This window comes from Bufo bufo, chromosome 3 (assembly GCF_905171765.1).
Source record: "Bufo bufo chromosome 3, aBufBuf1.1, whole genome shotgun sequence".
Classification (NCBI taxonomy): Eukaryota; Metazoa; Chordata; class Amphibia; order Anura; family Bufonidae; genus Bufo; species Bufo bufo.
Genome location: NC_053391.1, coordinates 300,347,417 through 300,374,902, shown reverse-complemented (window position 1 = coordinate 300,374,902; position 27,486 = coordinate 300,347,417). Strand labels below are relative to the sequence as shown.

General features: G+C 43.8%; 1 protein-coding gene across 1 annotated transcript in view; it reads right to left on the bottom strand.

Annotated features, from left to right (window-relative positions):
- IPO9 (importin 9) overlaps positions 1 to 15,331 on the bottom strand; it is a 154,190-nt gene extending 138,859 nt beyond the window's left edge. The window contains exons 1-4 of the mRNA XM_040424209.1: positions 15,086 to 15,331; positions 14,947 to 15,008; positions 2,162 to 2,248; positions 1,863 to 2,064 (exon numbers count right to left, since the gene is read on the bottom strand). Coding sequence (XP_040280143.1) covers positions 1,863 to 2,064; positions 2,162 to 2,248; positions 14,947 to 15,008; positions 15,086 to 15,236 — 502 coding nt within the window. The 5' untranslated portion in view covers positions 15,237 to 15,331. The remainder of the gene's footprint in view (positions 1 to 1,862; positions 2,065 to 2,161; positions 2,249 to 14,946; positions 15,009 to 15,085) is intronic.
- Positions 15,332 to 27,486: the final 12,155 nt, after the last annotated feature.

The window sequence follows — 27,486 nt, the reverse complement described above, 5'->3', positions numbered from 1 at the left end:
TTTTTTATTGAAATAGCTTTTAATTTCGGTAAATGTGACCTCTTAATGCTGCAAATTCAACAACTGACCATTTTCAGTTCTTTATAACCTATAAAATGTTTTGAATCTGTTTATTCATAATTATTTGAAAAAATACTATAATTGGGAGGTTTGTTCAATAAAGTTTTATTTACACTAAAGGTTGATGACTTCAAAATTATACTTAGCAAAAAGAAAAATCTGATAGACACTGCTACGTTTCGGCTAGTAAAGCCTTTTTCTTGTTTGAAAATGGGGAAAAAAAATTATTTGTGGGGTGAAATTGAAATAGAAACGCAATTCCACCATAGTTTTTGGGGTTTGCCTTTACTGAGGTCAGTTAAGTTATACTATTTTTAAAATAGAAGTATTTCTTTGCATCGTCACGCATAACTTTTTATATAGAGCTGTTTTTGAGGGCATGTTTTTTGCTTGTTAAGCTGTAGTTTTTAATTGTAGCATTTTGTGCCACAATTTTTTTCAGCAGTTTTTATTGAATTATTTGGGGTGGGGGGTGCCAACAAGGTGACCAAAACAAAATCTCAGAAATTTTAATTGTACTTTAGCGTACGTTGAATTTTTAATAGTTCTTTTTCACATTAGCCCCCAAAGGGATCTTGAAAATGCGATACTCTAATTTCTTATATCACAGACTGCAACAATGTAGTAGTGCAGTCAACAGGATTTTTTTTTTTTACTGGCCATCTATTAAGGTCTGCTACAGGCAGAACTTAACCGGCAGTTTGGTATGGCAGCCCTGGGAACCTGCTGTCATAACCAAAAAGGAAACCTGCGATCTTTGCCACATGGTTCCAACTGGAGCAAAAAAGGTATGCCCCTCCCTCTGTCTAACCCTCCCAGATGATGTGGTTGCTACTGACCATGGCATCTGAGGGGTTAAATGGGCAGGATTGGAGTCCTCTCCAATCACAGCTTCTACGGGAGGGTGTCAGCTGTGTTACACAGCTGACACCTGCTCTGCGTGGAGAAGGCACAGGTTGAGAGCCCACTCCATGTACATCTCCCCCACCTTGGGCATACAGTTATGCACAAGTGCATTAAGAGATTAAACCACTTCATAAAAAAAGGACACTGTTCAATACTTTTCCAATACAACCTTTTCATTTGCATACAAGCCGAAAACGGCACACAGCCTGTCATGACTGTAAAGTCAACTGCTTAAAAACTGCAACAAAGGATCCTGTAATAAACTGAATCCCCCCCACTGATCAGCTGTTTGAGTAGGAGGAAGCACTCAATGTGAGTGGTGCTTCCAGTTCATTACACTATGGGGGTCATTTATTAAGACTGGCGTTTTAGGCGCCGGCTTCAATATAACTTCAGCAGATCCACCGCCGCTTCTAAATGTAAGACAGCTTCCTTGGCGTCTTACATTTAAGACCATTTACTACGCCTAAACCAGACGAAGAAAATGGTAAATGACATGGGCCTGCCAGCCCATCCTCTTCCCCGAACACTTTTATAGACGTGGTGTGAGCAGGGAAAAGTCACAGATTGCAGTGCAAAGGACCTTTGTGCAGCAATCTGCGCCAGAAAAACGCCTAATATAGGCGTATTTCTGGTTAGTAAATGACCACCTATGTGTCTCCCTTGTAGCGGCAGATAGTGTAATGGAGCGAGAACTTGTGTCTACACTGCACTTCCAAGACAATGGGCAGCATAAATAATAGAAAGCAGTGCTCACATGGAGCACCGCCTCCTCTGAAAACAGTTGATGGGTGGGGGTGCTAGGTTTCGGACCATCGCCGAACCAGAGGATGGGTCGTCAACACAAAACCCCTTTAACTATTAGCATCATGAAAACAATATCAAATCACTTGTACCTGTCAAGACTCTCATGGCACCATGGACAGCACTGACTTCACCGCTTACTAGCATCTCCATGAGCAAGTTAAAAAGCTGCGGCCAGGCTTCAGGCCAATCCCAATGTGCAATAGCAGACACTGCATATGCTACACTGGAACGTACTTTACTTATGGACTCTCTAAGTCCTCGAGGAAGCAGGTGACGAATTGCTGCTTTAGCCTAATAAAGAATAAGCAAATGTATTAACATAACTGTGTCCAACCTCCACACTCAGACATTTTTCAATTAATAGTACAAACGAGACAGAATAACTTACCCTTTCAGTAGTCTCAGGTAACCTGAATTTCTCAGATTGGGAACACCAATGATTTTCCACATACTGCTTCAAAACCACTGACGCCAGCTGAGGAGTAAGGAGTAACTGCATTAATAGTCAATACTAGAAGACTTGACACTGCATTGGCTGCTAATTGAGTCTATGGGTCAATCTCTATGAAATAAAACTTAATACAGTGGCAATACATATATCTGTTATTGTACTGACCCGGAGAATTAAAGAAACAGGTCAGTTTTCCCACATAATGACCACCACTAAAAACCCATAAAACTATGTAAGAATTGCATTTTTTTCCAGCTGACCACTACATCATGTGCAATATTAAATGGTTGCATTAAATGGGCAACCTGTTCCACAAAAAACAAGACCTCATACTGCTATGTGAGCTGAAAAATTAAGAAATTATAAAAAGTTATTGCTCAGGGAAGGCAGGGGGGGGGGGAAACAAAAGTGCAAAACATAAAATTGCCATGTCAGGAATGGGTTAAACAGCTGCCAAGATATCAGTGTTTTTATTAATATGAAAGTGAGCAAGTAGAAGCACCAGGCCGAATCCTTTGAGCACTGCTTTGTGATACCCTCTGTGCTCTGCACACTCCCCCTCTTCTTAATTGACAGGGCTAGACTTCAGCATGCAGAGGGCAGAGCCGTACCCTAACATCTACATATCATATACACTACTTACTATAGCCTAACCATATTGAGAATAGAGGTATTCTATTCTTAGAAAGCTAATACATATTATTGGTTCATTCACAGTACAATATATGATTATAATAAAACCAGTAATATAATGATCAACAGTATATGACTTAAATGAAGCCAACAAATAGGTGGTTTAAAGTGAGACATCTCTACAGATGTGCCAGAACTAGGGATCGACCGATTATCGGTTTTACCGATCTTATTGGCAGACATTCAGGATTTTGACAGTTATCGGTATCGGCATCTATTTTGCAGATATTCCGATAACGTATGGGGAACACAGATGGCGCTGCTCAGCGCTCTGTGTTCCCTCAGCAGCACAGGGGAGAAGGAAGCAGTGTCTCCCTCCCCCTGTGATGCTGCTGCCGCCAATGAGAGGAGAGAAGACAAGAGGAGGGGAGGGGCTGTGGCCACTGCGCCACCAATGATGTTGACTTACTCATTCATTCAAATCGAACAGGAGGCGGGAGCTGGCTGCAGAATCACATAGCCGGCTCCCGACCTCTATGAGCGGTAGCTGCGATCTGCGGTAGTTGACCCCTTAGGTGCCGCGGATTGCAGCTACCGCTCAGAGGTCGGGAGCCGGCTATGTGATTCTGCAGCCAGCTCCCGCCTCCTGTATATGAATAAATGAGAGATTTATGTTCATTGGTGGCGCAGTGCGCCCCCCACCCCCACGTTAAAAACATTGGTGGCGCAGTGCGCCCCCCACAAAAGCCCCCCCAGTTGTAATCATTGGTGGCAGTGGCCACAGGGTCCCCTCCTCCTCCGATCGGAGCCCCAGCAGTGTAAGCCTGGGGCTCCGATCGGTTACCATGGCAGCCAGGACGCTATTGAAGCCCTGGCTGCCATGGTAAGCTCCATGCTGCTGTGTGCACAAAGCACAGAGCAGCAGGGACAGTGAGAGATCCTATTCACCCTGATAGAGATCTATCAGGGTAAATAGGACAAGGGTTCTAGTCCCTAAGGCTACTTTCACACTAGCGTTCGGGTGTTCACTTGTGAGCTCCGTTTGCAGGGGCTCACAAGCGGCCCCGAACGCATCCGTACTGCCCTAATGCATTCTGAGTGGACGCGGATCCGCTCAGAATGCATCAGTCTGGCAGCGTTCAGCCTCCGCTCCGCAAGCGGACACCTGAACACTGCTTGCAGCGTTCGGGTGTCCGCCTGGCCGTGCGGAGGCAAGTGGATCCGTCCAGACTTACAATGTAAGTCAATGGGGACGGATCCGTTTGAAGATGACACAATATGGCTCAATCTTCAAACGGATCCGTCCTCCATTGACTTTCAATGTAAAGTCTGGACGGATCCGTTCAGGCTACTTTCACACTTAGAATTTTTTTTCAACTATAATGCAGACGGATCCGTTCTGAACGGATCCAAACGTCTGCATTGTTGGAGCGGATCCGTCTGAGCAGACATCAGATGGACCCGCTCTGAACGGTAGTGTGAAAGTAGCCTAAGGGGGTTAAAAGTTAGTAAAAAATAAACACCAAAATATTAAGTATAAATAAAAAAAAGATTTACAAAAAAAAAAAAATACACATTAACAATAAAAATTATTCATTTTCAGCAGGTGTGTAGGAATTATTTTTTTTCAAAAATGAAATTTCACAGAATATCGGTATAAATTATCGGCCCTAAAAAATCAATATCGGTCGATCCCTAGCCAGAACCAACATACATTATGTGCCAGTATGATAAATGTGCCACATTTCCTACTAAGGTTGCACTAAGGCCCCATGCGTACAACTATTTTTCATCAGTTTACAGTGGACAGCACACTGACCGGTTTATTTCTATGGAGCCATGCGCAAATCCATATTTTTTTGGCAGATCCCTGTGGCAATTACACAAATTATACAAAACTTTTCACAAACCTTTGAATACACGGTACAAATAATCATAAGAAACTTTGCAATATTCTTCCTGCAGATGCACGCTCAGCTTTGTGTGAGGCCGCTATGTTACTCCATCCAGAAGAGCTCAGAGCAGAGGAGTGCAGCTACAGGGAGGATCACACAGTGTCCCTGCACAATGCTTGCTCCCTGCAGCAGGGGCTCCACTGCCACCAATGAACGCCAGCAAGCAAATATAAGCAAAATCTTGCATTCTTAGAGGACAGCAGAGGTTGCACTCCGTTTTTTTGCAGAAGAGTAAAAATACTCCTCTGATCTGTAACATAGCCAAGACGGATCAGTCATGAACTCCACTGAAACTCAATGGGAGACGGATCCGTATTCTATTGTGCCGATCAGTCTCCATTCAGCTCTGGAGGCGGACACCAAAACACTGCCTGCAGCGTTTTGCTGTCAGCTTGACGAAACTGAGCCAAACGGATCAAAAGGTCAATAGGGGGTCAATGTCAGTCAATGGGGACGGATCCCTTTGGCTCGGTTTAGTCAAGCGGACAGCAAAATGCTGCAGGCATCCGCCTCCAGAGCGGAATAGAGACTCAACAGAGGCAAACTGATGCATTCTGAGCGGATCCTTATTCATTCAGAATGCATTAGGGCAAAACTGACAAGCGTTTTGGACCGCTTGTTAGAGCCCTGAATTGATCTCACAAATGGAAAGCCAAAACCCAAGTGTGAAAGTAGTCTAAGGGGTATTGGTACGCCTTAGAACTTTTTTCAGGGACTAAAATGGCCTCAACAGGCATCTAGGACGCTTGTACAGGCATTATTGCGAACTCTGGCGGACAGCATGATTTGCTTAAACACACTGCCACTAATGATTTACAGTAAATGATATTGGTGGCACAGCAGCAAGAGAAGACATGGATATAGCCATGACAATCAATGGGGAGGGGGATTAACTGAGCACCGAGGGGAGTAGTAGTAGTGGTGCTCCAAGAGCTACGCCCACCTGCTGATTCTATAACTGCCTAATTTGCATACAAACAAAAGCACACACTTCTCAGGAGCTGTTTAACCCTTAGGATATCGGAGGTTTTTTGTTTTTGCGCTTTCATTTTAATTCCCTATTTTCCTTGAGCCATAACTTTTTTATAGTTCTGTACACATAGCTGTATGAGGGCTTATTTTTTGTAGGACAAGTTGTACTTGTACTCTAATGCTACCATTAATTATGGCATACAATGTAGTGGGAAGCAGGGTGGATTTGATTTAAATCATAGTTTTCTACATAAAGACTCATTCTTGCTGGTATAACTTATAATATGCAAGTAGATGAAGATTTTTAGAATAAAAACTTTTCATATTAGTTTGATTAGGTTGATTCTGTATTCATAGGTTTGTAGAAGTTAGGATTAAGGTATTTTTCTCAACTCTGTTCATGTTATAACATTTTTGCTGTGAAGAAGAGGCATGTGATCTCTGCTGAGTCAAATTCAGTTTTGAGAACTGCAAAAGTTAACCAAGCATCTGTGATAATATCTTGTAGGCAGAGAAACTGCCCAATAATCTTACAAAAACCTCTGGAAGAGCATGACATTGTGAATGGATTAATAGAATTTATTTACCCAAAAAATTAAACATACAGCCTTATTCTACATAATTAAAAAACTAATCTTTATTTTATGATGGAATAACCTTTGGATGGTAATATATTTTCCTCAAAAAGCATTTTATATAAAAATAAAAAATAAAATGATTTTTAAATAAATTTAAAAAAAAGTTTTTTTTTAATTTTTTTTAATCATTGATTTTTATCCACCCTGGTGGGAAGCGGTAAAAAAAATTACAAATTGGATGGAATTGAAAAATAAACGCAATTCCTCCACCATTTTACAGGTTTTGTTCACACAGCGTTCCATTTGCGGCAAAACTAACCCATGCCCTTCATTCTCTGGGTCAGTACGATTACAACGATACCACATATGTATAGTTTTTTTTTATGTCTAAATACTGTAAAAATAAATTCAAACTTTGAAAAAAATGTTTCTATTATTTTACTCAGCATGATCAACCCTACCAGGCAATATGTCTTTTTAATGTGGTTTATCATGCTGACAAATGCTCTTTAAATGACATTTGGATCACAGATCCGAACTTCATTCGTTTAAATGTTTTGATTTTAATGCTGTATCCATACAGCATTAAAATGTATTGGCTCTGTGTAGTAGGGATCGACCAATTATCAGATAATGCGAATACTAGTGAGCGCTTCCATTATGGAAGCGTGCACTAGTATGCATCGGGAGCAGGGAAGAAGCGCAGCAAGCGCTTCAGATACTCACCCTCCCTGGTCTTATTTGATGGGGCCCGAGCTGCACTGTCCTGACCCTGTACAGAGTCAGGAAGTAGTGCGCACACTATGACCTGACGCTGCCAGGTGACAGTGCAGCGCGGGTCAGAAAACACAGGGGAGCGAGACGCCGGACCCGGAGATGAAGAGGAGTTTTTTATTTTACTCATCTGAGGCCCCATAGGGGTTAATAATTGTCTCATCTGAGGCCCCATAGGGGTTAATAATGGTCTCATCTGAGGCCCCATAGGGGTTAATAATGGTCTCATCTGAGGCCCCATAGGGGTTAATAATGGTCTCATCTGAGGCCCCATAGGGGTTAATAATGGTCTCATCTGAGGCCCCATAGGGGTTAATAATGGTCTCATCTGAGGCCCCATAGGGGTTAATAATGGTCTCATCTGAGGCCCCATAGGGGTTAATAATGGTCTCATCTGAGGCCCGATTGCCATTGACTCTTGTGGAACACTTAAAGGGTTAACAAAGTTTGCAAAATCAGTTTTGAATACCTTGAGGGGTGTAGTTTCTTAAATGGGGTCACTTTTTGGAGTTTCTACTATAGGGGATGTATCAGGGGGGCTTCAAATGGGACATGGTGTCAAAAAACAAGTCCAGCAAAAACTGCCTTCCAAAATCCATATGGCATTCCTTTCCTTCTGCGCCCTGCTGTGTGCCCGTACAGAGGTTTACGACCACATATGGGGTGTTTCTGTAAACTAAAGAATCAGGGCAATAAATATTGAGTTTTGTTTGGCTGTTAACCCTTGCTTTGTTAAGGGAAAAAGTTGATTAAAATTTGCCAAAAAATACCTGTTTAATGTTGATAAGCGCAAATTTTATGTTGATAAGTGCAAGATAATGCACCTGGGACGTAAAAACCCAAGAGATAATGCACCTGGCACCGTTTTTATTTTTTTATTATTTACAACGTTCATCTGACAGATTAGATCATGTACTATTTTTATAGAGAAGGTTGTTACGGACGCAGGGATACCTAATATGTTTACTTTTTTAAATTTAAGTTTTACACAATAATATTTTTGAAAAAAAAATCATTTTAGTGTCTCCGTAGTCTGAGAGCCATATTTTTTTTTTTTTTTTTTGGGCGATTGTCTTAGTTAGGGTCTCATTTTTTGCAGGATGAGATGACTGTTTTAATAGTATGATTTTGGCGCACATACGACTTTTTTGATCACTTTTATTACCTTTTTTTGGGAAGTAAGGTGAGCAAAATTTCAATTTCATCATAGTTTTTATTTTTTATGGCGTTCACCGTGCGGGGAATGTAACATGACCGTTTTATAGATCGGGTCGTTACGGACGCGGTGATATATAACATGTATAGGGAATTTTTTTTTTTTTTTAAATCAGGGATAAATGTGTTTTTTTTATTTTTACTTTTTTTCACTAACTTTTTTTTACCCAGACCCACTTGGTTCTTGAAAATCCAGTGGGTCTGATGTCTGTATAATACAGTACACTATATAGTGTACTGCACTGTATTTCACTCACACTTTGTCTGAACAGATCTCTGCCTTTAGCACAGATCTGTTCAGCACCATGGACAGCAGGATGCCTGAGAAGGCATCCTGTTGCCATGGGAGCCTTCCCCGTCTGCCACAACTGAGCAGACGGGGAAGGGGAGGGGGGGGGCTCCCTCCCTCTGTCACCCCATCCTGTCCGGGGGCTGCAAAGGCACAGCAGCCCCCCTACGGACCGCGGCATGGAAGGGGTTAAAACGGCAGACATCTTCACAGATTTCAGCCGTTTGAATCAGCCCCCCACACCGTCTGAAATCCTCCTCCCCGCTGCACAAATACAGAGGGCTGCGGGGAGGGGGGGGGGGGGTTTTGAGTGTTAACTCAAAACCCCGCAGGGAACAGAAACTTGCATAAGCGCTAAAAACTGCAGGTCTGAATTGACCTGCGGTTTGTAGAGATCGGCAATGAATTGCCTGCTGAATGATTTCAACAGGCACCCTGTTCAGATCACTGCCGGCCGTGCGGCAGTGATCAAAACTACGCAGGACGTACCGGTACGTCCTGAGTCCTTAAGGTCTCGGGAAATAGGGCATACCGGTACGTCCTAAGTCCTTAAGGGGTTAAAGGAAAATGGAGATTACATTTCAAAATTTCACTTTTTTAAACACATTTTCCATTTTAATCCATTTTTTTCTTTAACACATCGAGGGTTAACAGCCAAACAAAGCTCAATATTTATTACCTTGATTCTGCGGTTTACAGAAACATCCCACATGTGCTTGTAAAACTGATGTAAAGGAACACGGCAGGGCGCAGAATAAAAAGGAGCGCCGTATGATTTTTGGAAGGCAGATTTACCTGACCTGGTTTTTAGATGCCATGTCCCATTTGAAACCCCCCTGATGCACCCTTACAGTAGAAACTCCCAAAAAGTGAGCCCATTTTGGAAACTAGGGGATAAGGTGCCAGTTTTATTGGTACTATTGTGTGGTACATATAAATTTTTAATTGCTCTATATTACATTTTTTGTGAGGCAAGGTAACCAAAAAAATGGCTGTTTTGGCACTGTATTTTTTACAACATTCATCTGACATGGTAGATCATGTGCTATTTTTATAGACCAAGTAGTTACGGACACAATGATATCAAATAGGTCTACTTTCCTTGTTTGTTTCAGTTTTACACAGGGTGGAGAAAAATCTATGATTTTAAAAAAAAAAAAAAACTTTTTTTTATTTAAAATCTGTTTTTTTTTTATTTAAATCTGATTTTTTTTATATAAAATGCTTTTTGGAGGAAAATATATTACCATCCAAAGGTTATTCCATCATGAAATAAAGATTAGTTTTTTAATTATGTAGAATAAGGCTGTACGTAGACTCCCATATTGTTGAATGGATTAGGCAGTGGCTGAGGGACAGACAACAGAGGGTTGTAGTCAATGGAGTATATTCAGACCAAGGTCTTGTTACCAGTGGGGTACCTCAGGGATCTGTTCTGGGACCCATATTGTTTAATATCTTTATCAGCGAAATTGCAGAAGGCCTCGATGGTAAGGTGTGTCTTTTTGCTGATGACACAAAGATTTGTAACAGGGTTGATGTTCCTGGAGGGATACACCAAATGGAAAAGGATTTAGGAAAACTAGAGGAATGGTCAAAAATCTGGCAACTAAAATTTAATGTTGATAAGTGCAAGATAATGCACCTGGGACGTAAAAACCCAAGAGCAGAATATAAAATCAGTGATACAGTCCTAACCTCAGTATCTGAGGAAAGAGATTTAGGGGTCATTATTTCAGAAGACTTAAAGGTAGGCAGACAATGTCACAGAGCAGCAGGAAATGCTAGCAGAATGCTTGGGTGTATAGGGAGAGGCATTACCAGTAGAAAGAGGGAGGTGCTCATCCCGCTCTACAGAGCACTAGTGAGATCTCATTTGGAGTATTATGCGCAGTACTGGAGACCATATCTCCAGAAGTATATTGATACTTTGGAGAGAGTTCAGAGAAGAGCTACTAAACTGGTACATGAATTGCAGGATAAAACTTACCAGGAAAGATTAAAGGACCTTAACATGTATAGCTTGGAAGAAAGACGAGACAGAGGGGATATGATAGAAACTTTAAAATACATAAAGGGAATCAACAAGGTAAAAGAGGAGAGAATATTTAAAAGAAGAAAAACTGCTACAAGAGGACATAGTTTTAAATTAGAGGGGCAAAGGTTTAAAAGTAATAATCAGGAAGTATTACTTTACTGAGAGAGTAGTGGATGCATGGAATAGCCTTCCTGCAGAAGTGGCAGCTGCAAATACAGTGAAGGTGTTTAAGCATGCATGGGATAGGCATAAGGCCATCCTTCATATAAGATAGGGCCAGGGGCTATCCATAGTATTCAGTATATTGGGCAGACTAGATGGGCCAAATGGTTCTTATCTGCCGACACATTCTATGTTTCTATATGTGTCATTTTTTTGGTAAATAAATTTGATTAATCCATTCACAATGTCAAGCTCTTCCAGAGGTTTTTGTAAGATTATTGGGCAGTTTCTCTGCCTACAAGATATTATCACAGATGCTTGGTTTACTATTGCAGTTCTCAAAACTGAATTTGACTCAGCAGAGATCACATGCCTCTTCACAGCAAAAATGTTATAACATGAACAGAGTTGAGAAAAATACCTTAATCCTAACTTCTACAAACCTATGAATACAGAATCAACCTAATCAAACTAATATGAAAAGTTGTTTAAATCTTCATCTACTTGCGTATTATAAGTTATACCAGCAAGAATTAGTCTTTATGTAGAAAACTATGATTTAAATCAAGCCTTACTGACTAGTGATTTAAATCATTTTGATTTAAATCAAATCCACCCTGGTTTTACATAATAAAGCTTTTTTTTTTGGGGGGGGGGGGGGGGTATGTTTTTGTGTCTCCATTTTCTGAATGCCTTTTTTTGTTTTGTTTTGCCGATCGTCTAGTGCAGGGGCTTGTTTTTTGCAGGAAGAGTTCACGTTTTTATTAGTACCATTTTTGGGCACAATATTTTGATCATACATTATTTCACTTTATGGGGTAAGGTGACCAAAAATTGGTTCTTTTAGCACAGTTTTTATTTATTTTTACAGTGTTCATCTGAGGGGTTAGGTCATGTGACATTTTTATAGAGCAGATCGCTACGGACGTGGCAATACCTAATATGTATACTTTTTCATTTAAGTTTTACACAATAATAGCATTTTTGAAACAAAAACAATTATGTTTTAGTACTTGTCTCCATAGTCTGAGCGCCATAGCTTTTTTATTTTTTTGACCGATTGTCTTAGTTAGGATCTGATTTTTTGTGTGATGAGGTGACAGTTTGGTACTATTTTGGGGGACATACACCTTTTTAATCAATTGGTGTTGCACTTTATGTGATGTTAGGTGACAAAAAAATGTTTTTTTTTTATGGTGTTCACCTGAGGAGGTTAGGTCATGTGATATTTTTACAGAGCTGGTTTTTACGAATGCGACGATACCTAATATGTATACTTTTTTTTATTATTTCACTTTAACACAATAGCATTTTTGAAACAAAAAAAATGATGTTTTAATGTCTCCATGCTCTGAGAGCTTTAGTTTTTTTGAGCGATTTTCTTATGTAGGGGCTCATTTTTTTTGGGGGGGGGGGGGGGGTGAGGTGACTTATTGGTACCATTTTGTGGGACATACACCTTTTTGATCACTTGTAGTTGCACTTTTTGTGATCTAAGGTGACAAAAATAGCTTTTTTTGACAGTTTTTTTAATGGTGTTTATCGGACGGGGTGGATCATGTGATATATTTATAGAACCGGACGTTACAGACACGGCAATACCAAATAGGTTTATTTTATTTTTTTCTATTTTTTCTATATTTTTTTTATAATTACTTCATTGGGGAATTTTTTTTTTTTTATTTACATAGTAGCACCAATTACAGTGGAAATATACCCCCAGAGAGGCAGTACAGCCCCAGTGCAGGGCTGTGTATACAGCGATCTAGAAGGCAGGGACACCTTGGAACTGTCCCTGCCTTCTCTCTGGGATGGCCTACTGTCACTGATAGCAGGTTCCCCTGCTTGGCACCTGCACGATTAGCGGACAGCTGCCATCTCTGAATGGACATTCCAGATCGTCCATTCAGAGAAAAACATCCACCCATAGGACGTTTATAGTCTATGGGCGGATGTAAAGTGGTTAAGGCCTCTTTCACACTTGCGTTGTTGGGATCCGGCATGCACTTCCGTTGCCGGAGGTGCCTGCCGGATCCGTAACAACGCAAGTGTACTGAAAGCATTTGAAGACGGAACCGTCTTCCAAATGCTTTCAGTGTTACTATGGCACCCAGGACGCTATTAAAGTCCTGGTTGCCATAGTAGGAGCGGGGGAGCGGTATACTTACAGTCCGTGCGGCTCCCCGGGCGCTCCAGAATGACGTCAGAGCGCCCCATGCGCATGGATGACGTGATCCATGTGATCACGTGATCCATGCGCTTGGGGCGCCCTGACGTCACTCTGGAGCGCCCGGGGAGCCGCACGGACGGTAAGTATGCTGCTCCCCTGCTCCCCGCTACACTTACCATGGCTGTCAGGACTTTAGCGTCCCGGCAGCCATGGTAACTATTCAGAAAAAGCTAAACGTCGGGTCCGGCAATGCGCCGAAACGACGTTTAGCTTAAGGCCGGATCCGGATCAATGCCTTTCAATGGGCATTGATCCCGGATCCGGCCTTGCGGCAAGTCTTCAGGATTTTTGGCCGGAGCAAAAAGCGCAGCATGCTGCGGTATTTTCTCCGGCCAAAAAACGTTCCGTACCGGAACTGAAGACATCCTGAACGGATTACTCTCCATTCAGAATGCATTAGGATAATCCTGATCAGTATTCTTCCGGCATAGAGTCCCGACGACGGAACTCTATGCCGGAAGACAATAACGCAAGTGTGAAAGAGCCCTAATACAGTCAATTTGCTATTACTAAGCATTACACAGGGGCCAGTTGTTTAGGCATCACAGCCGGAATCACATTGTGAAAAAACAAGACCAGAGTTCACATCACCATTTTGTTTTTCATCCTTCTGATCTACCAGAAACACAGGGGAAAAAACTAAAAACAGATCCTTTATTTGGAGTATCAGTTATGCTTAATTAGCATCATAGCATCAGTTTGCACTAAAATAACTAATGCGTTACTTTGAGCATCAGTTGTGATCAATTTGCGTCACTTCCGTCAGAGATCAGTTATTTTTGACAGGAGAAAAAAGTTTGTTGCGTTGCTGGATTCCGGCAGGCAGTTCCGTCGCCGGAACTGCCTGCCGTATACGGCAATCTGTATGCAAACGGGTACCATTTGTAGACGGATCCGGCTCACAAATGCATCGAAATACCGGATCCATCTCTCCGGTGTCATCCAGTAAAAACGGATCTGGTATTTTTTTTTTTTACATGTTTAAAGGTCTGCGAATGCGCAGACCAGATCCGGCACTAATACATTCCAATGGAAAAAAATGCTGGCATTCCGGCAAGTGTTCAGGATTTTTGGCCGTAGAGAAAAATGCAGCATGCTGCGGTTTCTTTCTTAGTCCAAATACCGTAAAAAGACTGAACTGAAGACATCCTGAATGGATTGTTCTCCATTCAGAATGCATTAGGATAAAACTGATTAGTTTTTTTCCGGTATTGAGCCTCTAGGACGGAACTAAATACCGGAAAACTTTGACGCAAGTGTGAAAGTACCCTAACTGATCCTTTTTGTTATTTTGCAGTTCTTATGACAGATCAGAACGGAAAGCTAAACAGTGATGTGAACCGATGTCTTACTCCAGCGCATACATCTGAGGCTTCTCCCCGGCAATATTGATGGACACGTGACTCCAGCTGTAGCAGTGCCGACAAGATACTACTACTACAGCAGCCGCATGGTTGTGTCAGGATGTCCCCAGTAGGACGTGAATTTAAGGGGTTGTCCAGGTTCAGAGCTGAGGGACGCAACCGAACGGAAGGCATTCTGGAGCTTTCCGTTTCTTTCACTTCAGTTTTGTACCCATTGACAATGAACGGGGACAAACTGAAGCATTGTCCTCCTATGACGGATCTCAATAGCGGAAAGGGAAAGCGCAGACATGAAAGTCCTTGGCAAGACCAGGATGACCAGGACACAACTTCATAATAATTCAATGACACCAGGCGCCACAATCTAGTTACTTCAGGACATTCAAAGGGTTTTTTTCAGACCGGACAAGCCCTTTAATATAAAGGGCAGACAGGCCAGGCTGTAGTGTCTCTGTAGTCAGCGATCCCGCTACATGATGGGCAATAGGAGGATGCTGCAGCCCAGGACTTACCTGCCTGATAGCCAGGGCACCTTGTGGATCCACCGTCAGCTCAGCCAGGTGCACGCCGAATTCTAAAGACAAGAGCACAGGATTAATAGACGGACGTTACCGGGCATCAGGCTGCGAGCTCCCGCTATTCCGCCCTCACCCTCCGTCACTTCCAGCACTTTCAGCTGCTCCTCCGCCGCCGCCCGCACCTCGTGTCCCGGAGACAGGATGCCACTCAAGGTTTCCAACAAGGCCTCCCGCAGCCCTGCCTGCACAGTGGGGAAACCGGCTGGCATGCCCTGCGCCATCATGCTATGCCAAGCACCGGCCAGGAAAACTTCAATGCCTTACAGTACAGCGCGCCAAACGCCGCCCGCCAAGCCCCGCACGCAAGGAGAGGGGGCGGGATCACGCAGGGGGCGGGGCCACGCGGGTTCAAGGGTAAGGTCATAGGTGACGCGCTGGACGCTCTGGAGAAGTTGTCGCCGCTGCTGTGTTCGGGCCGTCTTTTCTAGCAGGCGCCTCTTTCTTCCAAAAATCCAGAGTTTTTGTTAGCGGTGCATGTCGTCTATTGGTTAGCTTGTATTACCATACCACCAGGCTGCAGCGGTGCAGCCAGCTCTTACCTATGCCACAGGGGCCAGGTGAAGCTATTACAGTGCCTTCATTTGCCCAGGTTTTACAGGAACTCCCTTTAAGCTTGGGAAAGATCAGCATTACTGCTATTGTTTTGGGGGGTGTATTTCTACACCAGCATGAATAATATGTACGTTTTATCCTGCAGGCTGTACAATACCATATACAAACCGGATTCCAAAAAAGTTGGGACACTAAACAAATTGTGAATAAAAACTGAATGTAATGATGTGGAGATGGCAAATGTCAATATTTTATTTGTAATAGAACGTAGATGACAGATCAAACGTTTAATCCGAGTAAATGTATCAATTTAAAGGAAAAATACGTTGATTCCAATTTTCACGGTGTCAACAAATCCCCAAAAAGTTGGGACAAGTAGCAATAAGAGGCTGGAAAAAGTAAATTTGAGCAAAACGAAGAGCTGGAAGACCAATTAACACTAATTAGGTCAATTGGCAACATGATTGGGTATAAAAAGAGCTTCTCAGAGTGGCAGTGTCTCTCAGAAGCCAAGATGGGTAGAGGATCACCAATTCCCACAATGTTGCGCAGAAAGATAGTGGAGCAATATCAGAAAGGTGTTACCCAGCGAAAAATTGCAAAGACTTTGCATCTATCATCATCAACTGTGCATAACATCATCCGAAGATTCAGAGAATCTGGAACAATCTCTGTGCGTAAGGGTCAAGGCCATAAAACCATACTGGATGCCCGTGATCTCCGGGCCCTTAAACACCACTGCACCACAAACATGAATGCTACTGTAAAGGAAATCACAGAATGGGCTCAGGAATACTTCCAGAAACCATTGTCAGTGAACACAATCCACCGTGCCATCCGCCGTTGCCAGCTGAAACTCTACAGTGCAAAGAAGAAGCCATTTCTAAGCAAGATCCACAAGCTCAGGAGTTTTCACTGGGCCAGGGATCATTTAAAATGGAGTGTGGCAAAATGGAAGACTGTTCTGTGGTCAGACGAGTCACGATTCAAAGTTCTTTTTGGAAATCTGGGACGCCATGTCATCCGGACCAAAGAGGACAAGGACAACCCAAGTTGTTATCAACGCTCAGTTCAGAAGCCTGCATCCTCTGATGGTATGGGGTTGCATGAGTGCGTGTGGCATGGGCAGCTTGCATGTCTGGAAAGGCACCATCAATGCAGAAAAATATATTCAGGTTCTAGAACAACATATGCTCCCATAGTTCTTGATGAGACTCTGACAGGAGTGCTGGCCGTACCTACTAAAATAATGGTAAAACGGTATGAGCCAAAATATATATATATTTTCCGTACGCCTCCCACAACGGCACTTCAGCAGGAGGGTACCCCGCCCCCAGGGACAGGAAACGACGTAGAAAGCAGAAGTTTAAATGCCTCCTCCCCATTACCTTCTCCAGTCGTTTCCTGTCCCTTGGGATGAGTGGAAAGCGGGCAGGCTGGGGGCGAGATACGGCTCCCACTGCATGCTTATGGCGTAAGTCCTGACTTCAGGCAGCCCCGGACGGTGCACCGGCTCAGGAAGAAGCCACTTGCAGGGCCAGAAGGCGCGCGGGATCTCTGGGCCGAGATCTCGCGAGATCCGGTCACGTGACCTCGGCTGGGCCATGTGACGCGCCGGCAGGTCATGTGACCAGGAAGTAATTCAAATTGGTGGCGGGAAGCTGAAAAACGCTGCACTGTGTCTCCAGCAGAGCAGCAGTGGATCCCTCAGCATGTCTCTGCAGCAGGAGAAGCCTTCTGATGCCCCTAAGGCCCCCAGTCCGGTAAGCTTCCTCCTCTGGAGTAGTTTTATTTTACGCTATCACCTGTGGGATTTTTGTCTCTTTTAATCCTGGTGACTGTTACCCCACTCCTTCCCCTACACTAAAAAGGAGCCCCTGCTCTTTTTTTTTTTTTTTGTACTTTCAGAGTAGAGAAACCGGAAGCGGTGGGGAATCTGCACAGAAGAAAAAATGTGCTATTTGCAAAAAGCATCTGGCAGCACATAGGTTTTTTGCTATCTGCCAAAGATGTACGGACAAAATAATGGCTGAAGATTCCCCTTCTCTAGTGGAAAATTTACGATCCATTATAAGAGAAGAAGTGAGTTCAGCAGTGGAAGCTAAAATGGCGTCCTTTTCCCAAAAACCTTCCAATTCTAAAATGGTCACGGAGCCCCAGATAGAATGGGATATGGAGGACGACGATTTTAATGATTCGTATAATATAGGTAAACAGGGCACTCAAAGAAACCGCGACCATGTATTTAAAGCAAACCTGAGCTTTTATTGTTACTAAAACAGATAAATACAACAATGGATTTATACTATAGTCTAGAACTATAATGGGTAACAGATGTCTAATAGCAATATAGTATACAATTGACTATCAGATATGGAGTAATGTTAGTATAGAATAATCGGTAATGTTGGAAGCAAATGATCGATATTCGGATCTAACACCATATATTCAGTCCAATGGTTATGTTGGAAGCAAATGATCGATATTCCGATCTAACACCATATATTCGGTCCAATGATTATGAACAACCCGAGAAAGTCACTGAATGTCGATAAAGCTTGCCACTTGTTATCGAGACCAAGACCAGATGTCCCACAATTGATTACAGCGGCGTCCCGCCGAAGCAGCGTGGGTAGCGGCGTCCCGCTACTAAATAACTTGCAAGTTAGAATATTTCTTTACCTTTATAATCGGCCGAATTTTCATGCAAAATTTTCATCAAAACCTTGAGGTGTTCTCACTCCCCGGATATGCCTTTGGTAATACAGCACTCTTTAGTCGGGAGATTGAAGACGGCTCTGCAAATAGATTTGATGACACTGCCTGGGCCAATGGATCCCGGCCCTCTGATGAAAACTCTGCAGTGGTATAATACCAGAGACTTTCGTCGATCAAGATCCCACCTCTAGTCGGTTGATGGTCGATTTATTGGTATATTAGGTCTTTCGGTACAAAGATGGGGTGTAGCACCAGACGCGTTTCGGGGTCCAACCCCTTCCTCAGTGGTATGCTTCACCCCTTTCAAAACCCCTCTTTTATACTGAATATTCCATGATTTCATTGGTTACAATTCGAACGTCGGATCCTGTTCGTCGGTTTACTCAGGTGCTCTTCATTGTTACTCAATCACAGACATAGTGTCATAGTAAAGAAACTAGAGAAGTGCTTTTCCAACCTTTAGCAATTCATCATGTTTCTACAATTTCATCAAATTATATATTATAAGCTTGTGCATTTCTTAAAGCAAAAAACGCATCTATGCACTCTGCGTTTTTTAATGCGGCATCTGTGCGTTTTCTGCTTTCTCCGCTAAACAAGGGCAAAAAATACTTGCCCAACATCCTACTGATAAATATTATGATTAAGACAATTAAGATCAACAATAAAAGACTTTCTTATGACATTCAAAAGGGATATTATAAATATATATATGACAGAAAAGGATTAAAACCAAATGATCACAATTTTATGCTTTTGAGAAAACCATCTTTCCTCTGAAGGGGAAATGCGTTTATGTGGCGGTCATTATTACTGCCATACATGTGCATTTGCAGAAGTAATAACACAATAAAATCAATAAGTAATAAATATTGATTTGGCAAAATTGGTTTAAAAGGCACAAATCAATTTATAACCTAACTAAATCAGATTAAGATTTTTGCGTTTGTATATGTATTTCGCCATAGCGATGTGCACCTGCATACAGGGTTGTGCTGACTGAATCCCCCACATTTTTTCTTTGTAGTATATATTGGAGGCGTGGCGATATCCATGCAGTCATGCACACCTGACCAGTTAGTCTGCCCTGGAGGCTGGTTTTAAAGTCAGTATAAAACTGAGTCTACTTCTACAGCACCTACCAGTAGCCATTTGGCTCCAGGAGAAGTATATAGTGGGCTCAGCATGCATGTTGGTACTTGCATCCCTGGATCCGATGAAAGCTGTCACGGCACCGGACGGGGTTAAAAGCAGAGTGTGCCTGGCATGCATGCTGTGCCTGCACTCCCTGGACTTTGTGTGGCTGTCATGGCCCATAAACAGGTAGGAACTAGTGTTAGGGACCACTCATAGAGGCGACCTTGACGTGGTGAGTGGCTTATTACGCTTTGGCCAAAATGTACACAAATGCCTCATTCAACATCCAGCATAGAGGCAGAGCAGAATGCTGGTTGCAGAGTGCTATTGCAATTGTGTATTTTTCTTTGTATATGTATTTCGCCATAGCGATGTGCACCTGCATATAGGGTTGTGCTGATTGAATCCCCCACATTTTTTCTTTGTAGTATATATTGGAGGCGTGGTGATCTCCATGCAGTCATGCACACCTGACCAGTTAGTCTGCCCTGGAGGCTGGTTTTAAAGTCAGTATAAAACTGAGTCTACTTCTACAGCACCTACCAGTAGCCATTTGGCTCCAGGAGAAGTATATAGTGGGCTCAGCATGCATGTTGGTACTTGCATCCCTGGATCCGATGAAAGCTGTCACGGCACCGGACGGGGTTAAAAGCAGAGTGTGCCTGGCATGCATGCTTTGCCTGCGCTCCCTGGACTTTGTATGGCTATCATGGCCCATAAACAGGTAGGAACTAGTGTTAGGGACCACTCATAGAGGCGACCTTGACGTGGTGAGTGGCTTATTACGCTTTGGCCAAAATGTACATCAATGCCTCATTCAACATCCAGAATGGAGGCAGGACAGAGTGCTGGTTGCAGAGTGCTATTGCAATTGTGTATTTTTCTTTGTATATGTATTTCGCCATAGCGATGTGCACCTGCATATAGGGTTGTGCTGATTGAATCCCCCACATTTTTTCTTTGTAGTATATATTGGAGGCGTGGTGATCTCCATGCAGTCATGCACACCTGACCAGTTAGTCTGCCCTGGAGGCTGGTTTTAAAGTCAGTATAAAACTGAGTCTACTTCTACAGCACCTACCAGTAGCCATTTGGCTCCAGGAGAAGTATATAGTGGGCTCAGCATGCATGTTGGTACTTGCATCCCTGGATCCGATGAAAGCTGTCACGGCACCGGACGGGGTTAAAAGCAGAGTGTGCCTGGCATGCATGCTGTGCCTGCGATCCCTGGACTTTGTGTGGCTATCATGGCCCATAAACAGGTAGGAACTAGTGTTAGGGACCACTCATAGAGGCGACCTTGACGTGGTGAGTGGCTTATTACGCTTTGGCCAAAATGTACATCAATGCCTCATTCAACATCCAGCATGGAGGCAGGACAGAGTGCTGGTTGCAGAGTGCTATTGCATTTGTTTTTGCGTTTGTATATGTATTTTGCCATAGCGATGTGCACCTGCATACAGGGTTGTGCTGACTGAATCCCCCACATTTTTTCTTTGTAGTATATATTGGAGGCGTGGCGATCTCCATGCAGTCATGCACACCTGACCAGTTAGTCTGCCCTGGAGGCTGGTTTTAAAGTCAGTATAAAACTGAGTCTACTTCTACAGCACGTACCAGTAGCCATTTGGCTCCAGGAGAAGTATATAGTGGGCTCAGCATGCATGTTGGTACTTGCATCCCTGGATCCGATGAAAGCTGTCACGGCACCGGACGGGGTTAAAAGCAGAGTGTGCCTGGCATGCATGCTGTGCCTGCGCTCCCTGGACTTTGTGTGGCTATCATGGCCCATAAACAGGTAGGAACTAGTGTTAGGGACCACTCATAGAGGCGACCTTGACGTGGTAAGTGGCTTATTACGCTTTGGCCAAAATGTACACCAATGCCTCATTCAACATCCAGAATGGAGGCAGGACAGAGTGCTGGTTGCAGAGTGCTATTGCATTTGTTTTTGCGTTTGTATATGTATTTCGCCATAGCGATGTGCACCTGCATACAGGGTTGTGCTGACTGAATCCCCCACAAATGTTCTACATCTGGTGGTCCTGTCCACTGGTGCGAACGTTTTGGAGCAAAATAAGCAACTTATTGTCATCAGTCCTGGGATGTACCTATCCTACGTCCCCCTCTTTATGTCTTCTAGGGACAAACCCCCTTGGTTAACCTATGCTAGATTTAAACTATCGCAATACATACTCCTAGCAGCTAGACTCATTCAAGTGGCGATCAAATTCACTTAGCTATCAAGCAGTACTGGACAGAATTATTAGAATTCTCTTATATTAGAGACTTTCAGCGATCCGTCTGGACTTATATGACATTTTTTAGAGATTCTGAGAGCCCTGGTTGTCCTCCTCCTACTCTATAGACCTCCGTATGATCACCCAGTATTGTTGTAACGTTTTTTTATTTTATTTAATATCCATATTTTTTTCTTTTTTACCATCACTTCTTCTTATATCTTGTGCTACTGCAATTTAGGACTGTATAACCCCAATAAATGAACCTTTGTAACTAAAAATGTGAAAAAGATAAATACCAGATCCGTTTTTCTGGATGACAACTGGAGAGACGGATCCGGTATTGCAATGCATTTGTGAGACGGATCCGCATCCTACAAAAGGTATCCATTTGCATACAGATTGGGTAAGGGTACTTTCACACTAGTGTTGTTGGATTCTGGCAGGCAGTTCCGTTGCCGGAAATGCCTTCCGGATCCATCAAAACCGCATGCAAACGGATAGTTTTTCCCCCCCAGATTCGTTAGTCCGTTGCCGGAAATACCTGCTGAATCCGGTGAGAAAACTGATCCGTCGCATCCGTTATCATCCAGTTTCAGACAGAATAACGGATCCCGTGTTTACATTTTCAAACATCAAAAGAACCAATTTCACATGCAAATTGTACAGTGGCTATAAAAGACAAACAAAGGTCACATACCCCTCAGATGCTGCCTCAGAAGATAAAGATTATGCTGGACCTCATTCGGTTTGGATTTCAGGCTCTAATCCTTGTTTCCCGCTGGAGAAGACGTCTTCGAGCCAGACCGCGCTGTCGCTATTGGGTGCATCCGATTACTTCTGCCAGAATGAGAAGGAGAGCATTTGAAGTTCTGTTTCCCGAACTGCGGAATTATCCGGACAAGTTTCATAACTACTTATGGATGAGCGTCAACAGTTTTGACGATCTGCTACAAAGGGTGTCTCATCGCATCGAAAGACAGGACACCACTTTCCGTCGAAGTGTTTCTGTCACCGCCAGTTCTGTGAGAGGGTCTGACAGAAGTTCTTCTCTACCTCTTGTATGACGTTCTTTGTTTTGGTTTCACTTTGTCATCTCCTTTCCTTCTGCCAGGTGTCACTTATTTAGACTAATTGTCTTCATTTATATTCCCTCCCATACTGCCTCACTTTGCGGTTTATACTACTTCCTGGATGAAGTGTTCACTGCTGGAGGCTGCTGCTGCTGTTTGCTCAGATAAGTCTTTTCCTTTATTGTGTTTCCTTGCTGGCTTGAATCTAGGTGACCCTGACTCCGTCCGTATTAAGCGCAGGGAGCCGGTGGTCGTGTCCCCTCACTATTATAGGGTTTTTAGGTGTCACACAGTCTTAGGTACGTGGGGATGCAATCGTCTACCATTGAGACCCTTGCATGTGCTTAGCAGTCAGGGAGAGCTTTTAGGGTTTTAAAGGGCTCACCTATATGCTCCTTAGTTTGGGATCAAGCCAGTCGGTCATTTATTTATAAGTTACAGCTATCTGCAATTTCACCCGTGACATTATAAACCGCCAAAACCGTCTTAAGCATGGATCCGGTTTCAGCCTTGATTGACCGCATGCAAGGTCTTTCGCTGGAGGTAGCAGATCTCCGTAAAACTGTGTCTCAGTTTCAGGTGACCGGTTCTGCTGGCGTTCATGGAGTTTGTTCCGAGCCTAAGATCTCCCTTCCGGATACGTTCTCCGGGGGTAGTGAGAATTTTGTTCGCTTTAGAGAGGCTTGCAAACTCAATTTTCGCCTACTTCCCCATTCCTCTGGTGATGAGGAGCAGAGGGTGGGGATCATCATCTCGCTGCTCAGGGATAACGCTCAGTCTTAGGCCTTTTCGCTGCCGGTGGGGGCACGGCCCCTCCGATCGGTGGATTAATTTTTTGTAGCCCTGGGGCAGATATAGGATGACCCGGATCGTATTGCTCTGGCTGAATCTAAACTGCATCTATTATGCCAGGGTAAACAGTCCACAGAGATATATTGTTCTGAATTTCGGAGATGGGCAGCTGATACTGCTTGGAATGATGCTGCACTCCAAAGTTGATTTTGCCATGGTCTTTCGGAAAAGATGCATTTGCTTTTCATGAGAGACCAGCGACGTTAGAGTCGGCCATGTCTCTAGCTGTTCGTATTGACAGGCGTCTTAGAGAGAGAGAAGAGACTACTCTTTCCTGTCATATTCAGCCCAAGGACAGTGGGGCTGTCTCATTCAGTGCGCAGGGGTCTTAGTCTGTCTCAATCCCCTCTGAGGAGGAGGCCATGCAGCTGGGTTTGCTTGCCTCTGATAGTAGAGGACTCAGCTCTCAGAGGAGGGTTTGTTTCTGTTGTGGGGGTATAAATCATTTGGCTAATGTTTGCCCCTGTAAAAGATTCATGGAGTTTTCTGAGGGTAAAAGAAAAGAAAAGAAACCCTCTAAAAACTTTCCATTTGCTACTATTGCCAAGGTTGATGCGGAAATTGAAGGTTTTCCGTTTGCTTGTAGTTCCCGTTTTGTCCTACCTGCCAGGGTGGCGCTAGACAGCAAGAACATTGTTTGTGAGATTTTTGTAGATAGTGGAGCAGCTGTCAATCTCATTGATAATCAATTTGCAACAACGCATGGTTTCCAGGTGTGCACTTTGGAAAAAGGTATACCTGTTTTTGCTATCGATTCCGCTCCACTTTCTCAAAGATCGTTAAAGGGCATAGTTCACAATATCCGTTTGACTGTGGGTGACGCTCATGTTGAGGATATGTCATGTTTCGTCTTAAGCAGATTACCTACTCCTCTAGTGTTGGGGCTACCCTGGCTCACTAAACATAACCCCACCATTGATTGGCAAGCAAGGCAAATAAATGGTTGGAGTTCGTTTTGCAGAGAGAATTGCCTCATGGCGTCTCTTTCAGAGGTTTCTCTGAATTTTCTGATGTGTTTTCCGAGAGAGGTGTCCAGGAGTTGCCCCCTCACCGGGAGTACGATTGCCCTATTAATCTCATCCCAGGCGCCAAGCTGCCAAAATCACGATTATACAATCTCTCCCAACCTGAAAGAGTCGCTATGCATACTTATATCTCTGAGAGCCTGAGAAAGGGACACATCCGACCCTCGAAGTCACCTGTTGCCGCTGTTTTTTTTTTTTTTGTTAATAAAAAAGATTCTTCTTTAAGACCTTGTCTGGATTTCAGGGAGCTTAACCGTATCACAATTCGTGACCCATATCCGCTTCCTCTGATCCCGGACCTGTTTAACCACCTCCGGACCGCCTAACGCAGGATCGCGTTCCGGAGGTGGCAGCGCTGCGCACAGTCACGCATATACGCGTCATCTCGCGAGACGCGAGACTTCCTGTGAACGCGCGCACACAGGCGCGCGCGCTCACAGGAACGGAAGGTAAGAGAGTTGATCTCCAGCCTGCCAGCGGCGATTGTTCGCTGGCAGGCTGGAGATGTGTTTTTTTTAACCCCTAACAGGTATATTAGACGCTGTTTTGATAACAGCGTCTAATATACCTGCTACCTGGTCCTCTGGTGGTCCCCTTTGTTTGGATCGACCACCAGGGGACACAGGTAGCTCAGTAAAGTAGCACCAAGCACCACTACACTACACTACACCCCCCCCCCCCCGTCACTTATTAACCCCTTATTAGCCCCTGATCACCCCTGATCACCCCATATAGACTCCCTGATCACCCCCCTGTCATTGATTACCCCCCTGTCATTGATCAACCCCCTGTAAAGCTCCATTCAGACGTCCGCATGATTTTTACGGATCCACTGATAGATGGATCGGATCCGCAAAACGCATCCGGACGTCTGAATGAAGCCTTACAGGGGCGTGATCAATGACTGTGGTGATCACCCCATATAGACTCCCTGATCACCCCCCTGTCATTGATTACCCCCCTGTCATTGATTACCCCCCTGTAAAGCTCCATTCAGACGTCCGCATGATTTTTACGGATCCACTGATAGATGGATCGGATCCGCAAAACGCATCCGGACGTCTGAATGAAGCCTTACAGGGGCATGATCAATGACTGTGGTTATCACCCCATATAGACTCCCTGATCACCCCCCTGTAAAGCTCCATTCAGATGTCCGCATGATTTTTACGGATGCACTGATACATGGATCGGATCCGCAAAACGCATCCGGTCGTCTGAATGAAGCCTTACAGGGGCATGATCAATGACTGTGGTGATCACCCCCCTGTCATTGATTACCCCCCTGTAAAGCTCCATTCAGATGTCCGCATGATTTTTACGGATGCACTGATAGATGGATCGGATCCGCAAAACGCATCCGGACGTCTGAATGAAGCCTTACAGGGGCATGATCAATGACTGTGGTGATCACCCCATATAGACTCCCTGATCACCCCCCTGTCATTGATTACCCCCCTGTCATTGATTACCCCCCTGTAAAGCTCCATTCAGACGTCCGCATGATTTTTACGGATGCACTGATAGATGGATCGGATCCGCAAAACGCATCCGGACGTCTGAATGAAGCCTTACAGGGGCATGATCAATGACTGTGGTGATCACCCCATATAGACTCCCTGATCACCCCCCTGTCATTGATTACCCCCCTGTCATTGATTACCCCCCTGTAAAGCTCCATTCAGATGTCCGCATGATTTTTACGGATGCACTGATAGATGGATCGGATCCGCAAAACGCATCCGGACGTCTGAATGAAGCCTTACACGGGCGTGATCAATGACTGTGGTTATCACCCCATATAGACTCCCTGATCACCCCCCTGTCATTGATCACCCCCCCTGTCATTGATCACCCCCCTGTCATTGATCACCCCCCTGTCATTGATCACCCCCCTGTCATTGATCACCCCTCTGTAAGGCTCCATTCAGATATTTTTTTGGCCCAAGTTAGCGGAATTTTTATTTTTTTTTCTTACAAAGTCTCATATTCCACTAACTTGTGTCAAAAAATAAAATCTCACATGAACTCACCATACCCCTCACGGAATCCAAATGCGTAAAATTTTTTAGACATTTATATTCCAGACTTCTTCTCACGCTTTAGGGCCCCTAGAATGCCAGGGCAGTATAAATACCCCACATGTAACCCCATTTCGGAAAGAAGACACCCCCAGGTATTCCGTGAGGGGCATATTGAGTCCATGAAAGATTGAAATTTTTGTCCCAAGTTAGCGGAACGGGAGACTTTGTGAGAAAAAAATAAAAAATATCAATTTCCGCTAACTTGTGCCAAAAAAAAAAAATTTCTATGAACTCGCCATGCCCCTCATTGAATACCTTGGGGTGTCTTCTTTCCAAAATGGGGTCACATGTGGGGTATTTATACTGCCCTGGCATTCTAGGGGCCCCAAAGCGTGAGAAGAAGTCTGGTATCCAAATGTCTAAAAATGCCCTCCTAAAAGGAATTTGGGCACCTTTGCGCATCTAGGCTGCAAAAAAGTGTCACACATCTGGTATCGCCGTACTCAGGAGAAGTTGGGGAATGTGTTTTGGGGTGTCATTTTACATATACCCATGCTGGGTGAGAGAAATATCTTGGTCAAATGCCAACTTTGTATAAAAAAATGGGAAAAGTTGTCTTTTGCCAAGATATTTCTCTCACCCAGCATGGGTATATGTAAAATGACACCCCAAAACACATTCCCCAACGTCTCCTGAATACGGCGATACCACATGTGTGACACTTTTTTGCAGCCTAGGTGGGCAAAGGGGCCCATATTCCAAAGAGCACCTTTAGGATTTCACAGGTCATTTACCTACTTACCACACATTAGGGCCCCTGGAAAATGCCAGGGCAGTATAACTACCCCACAAG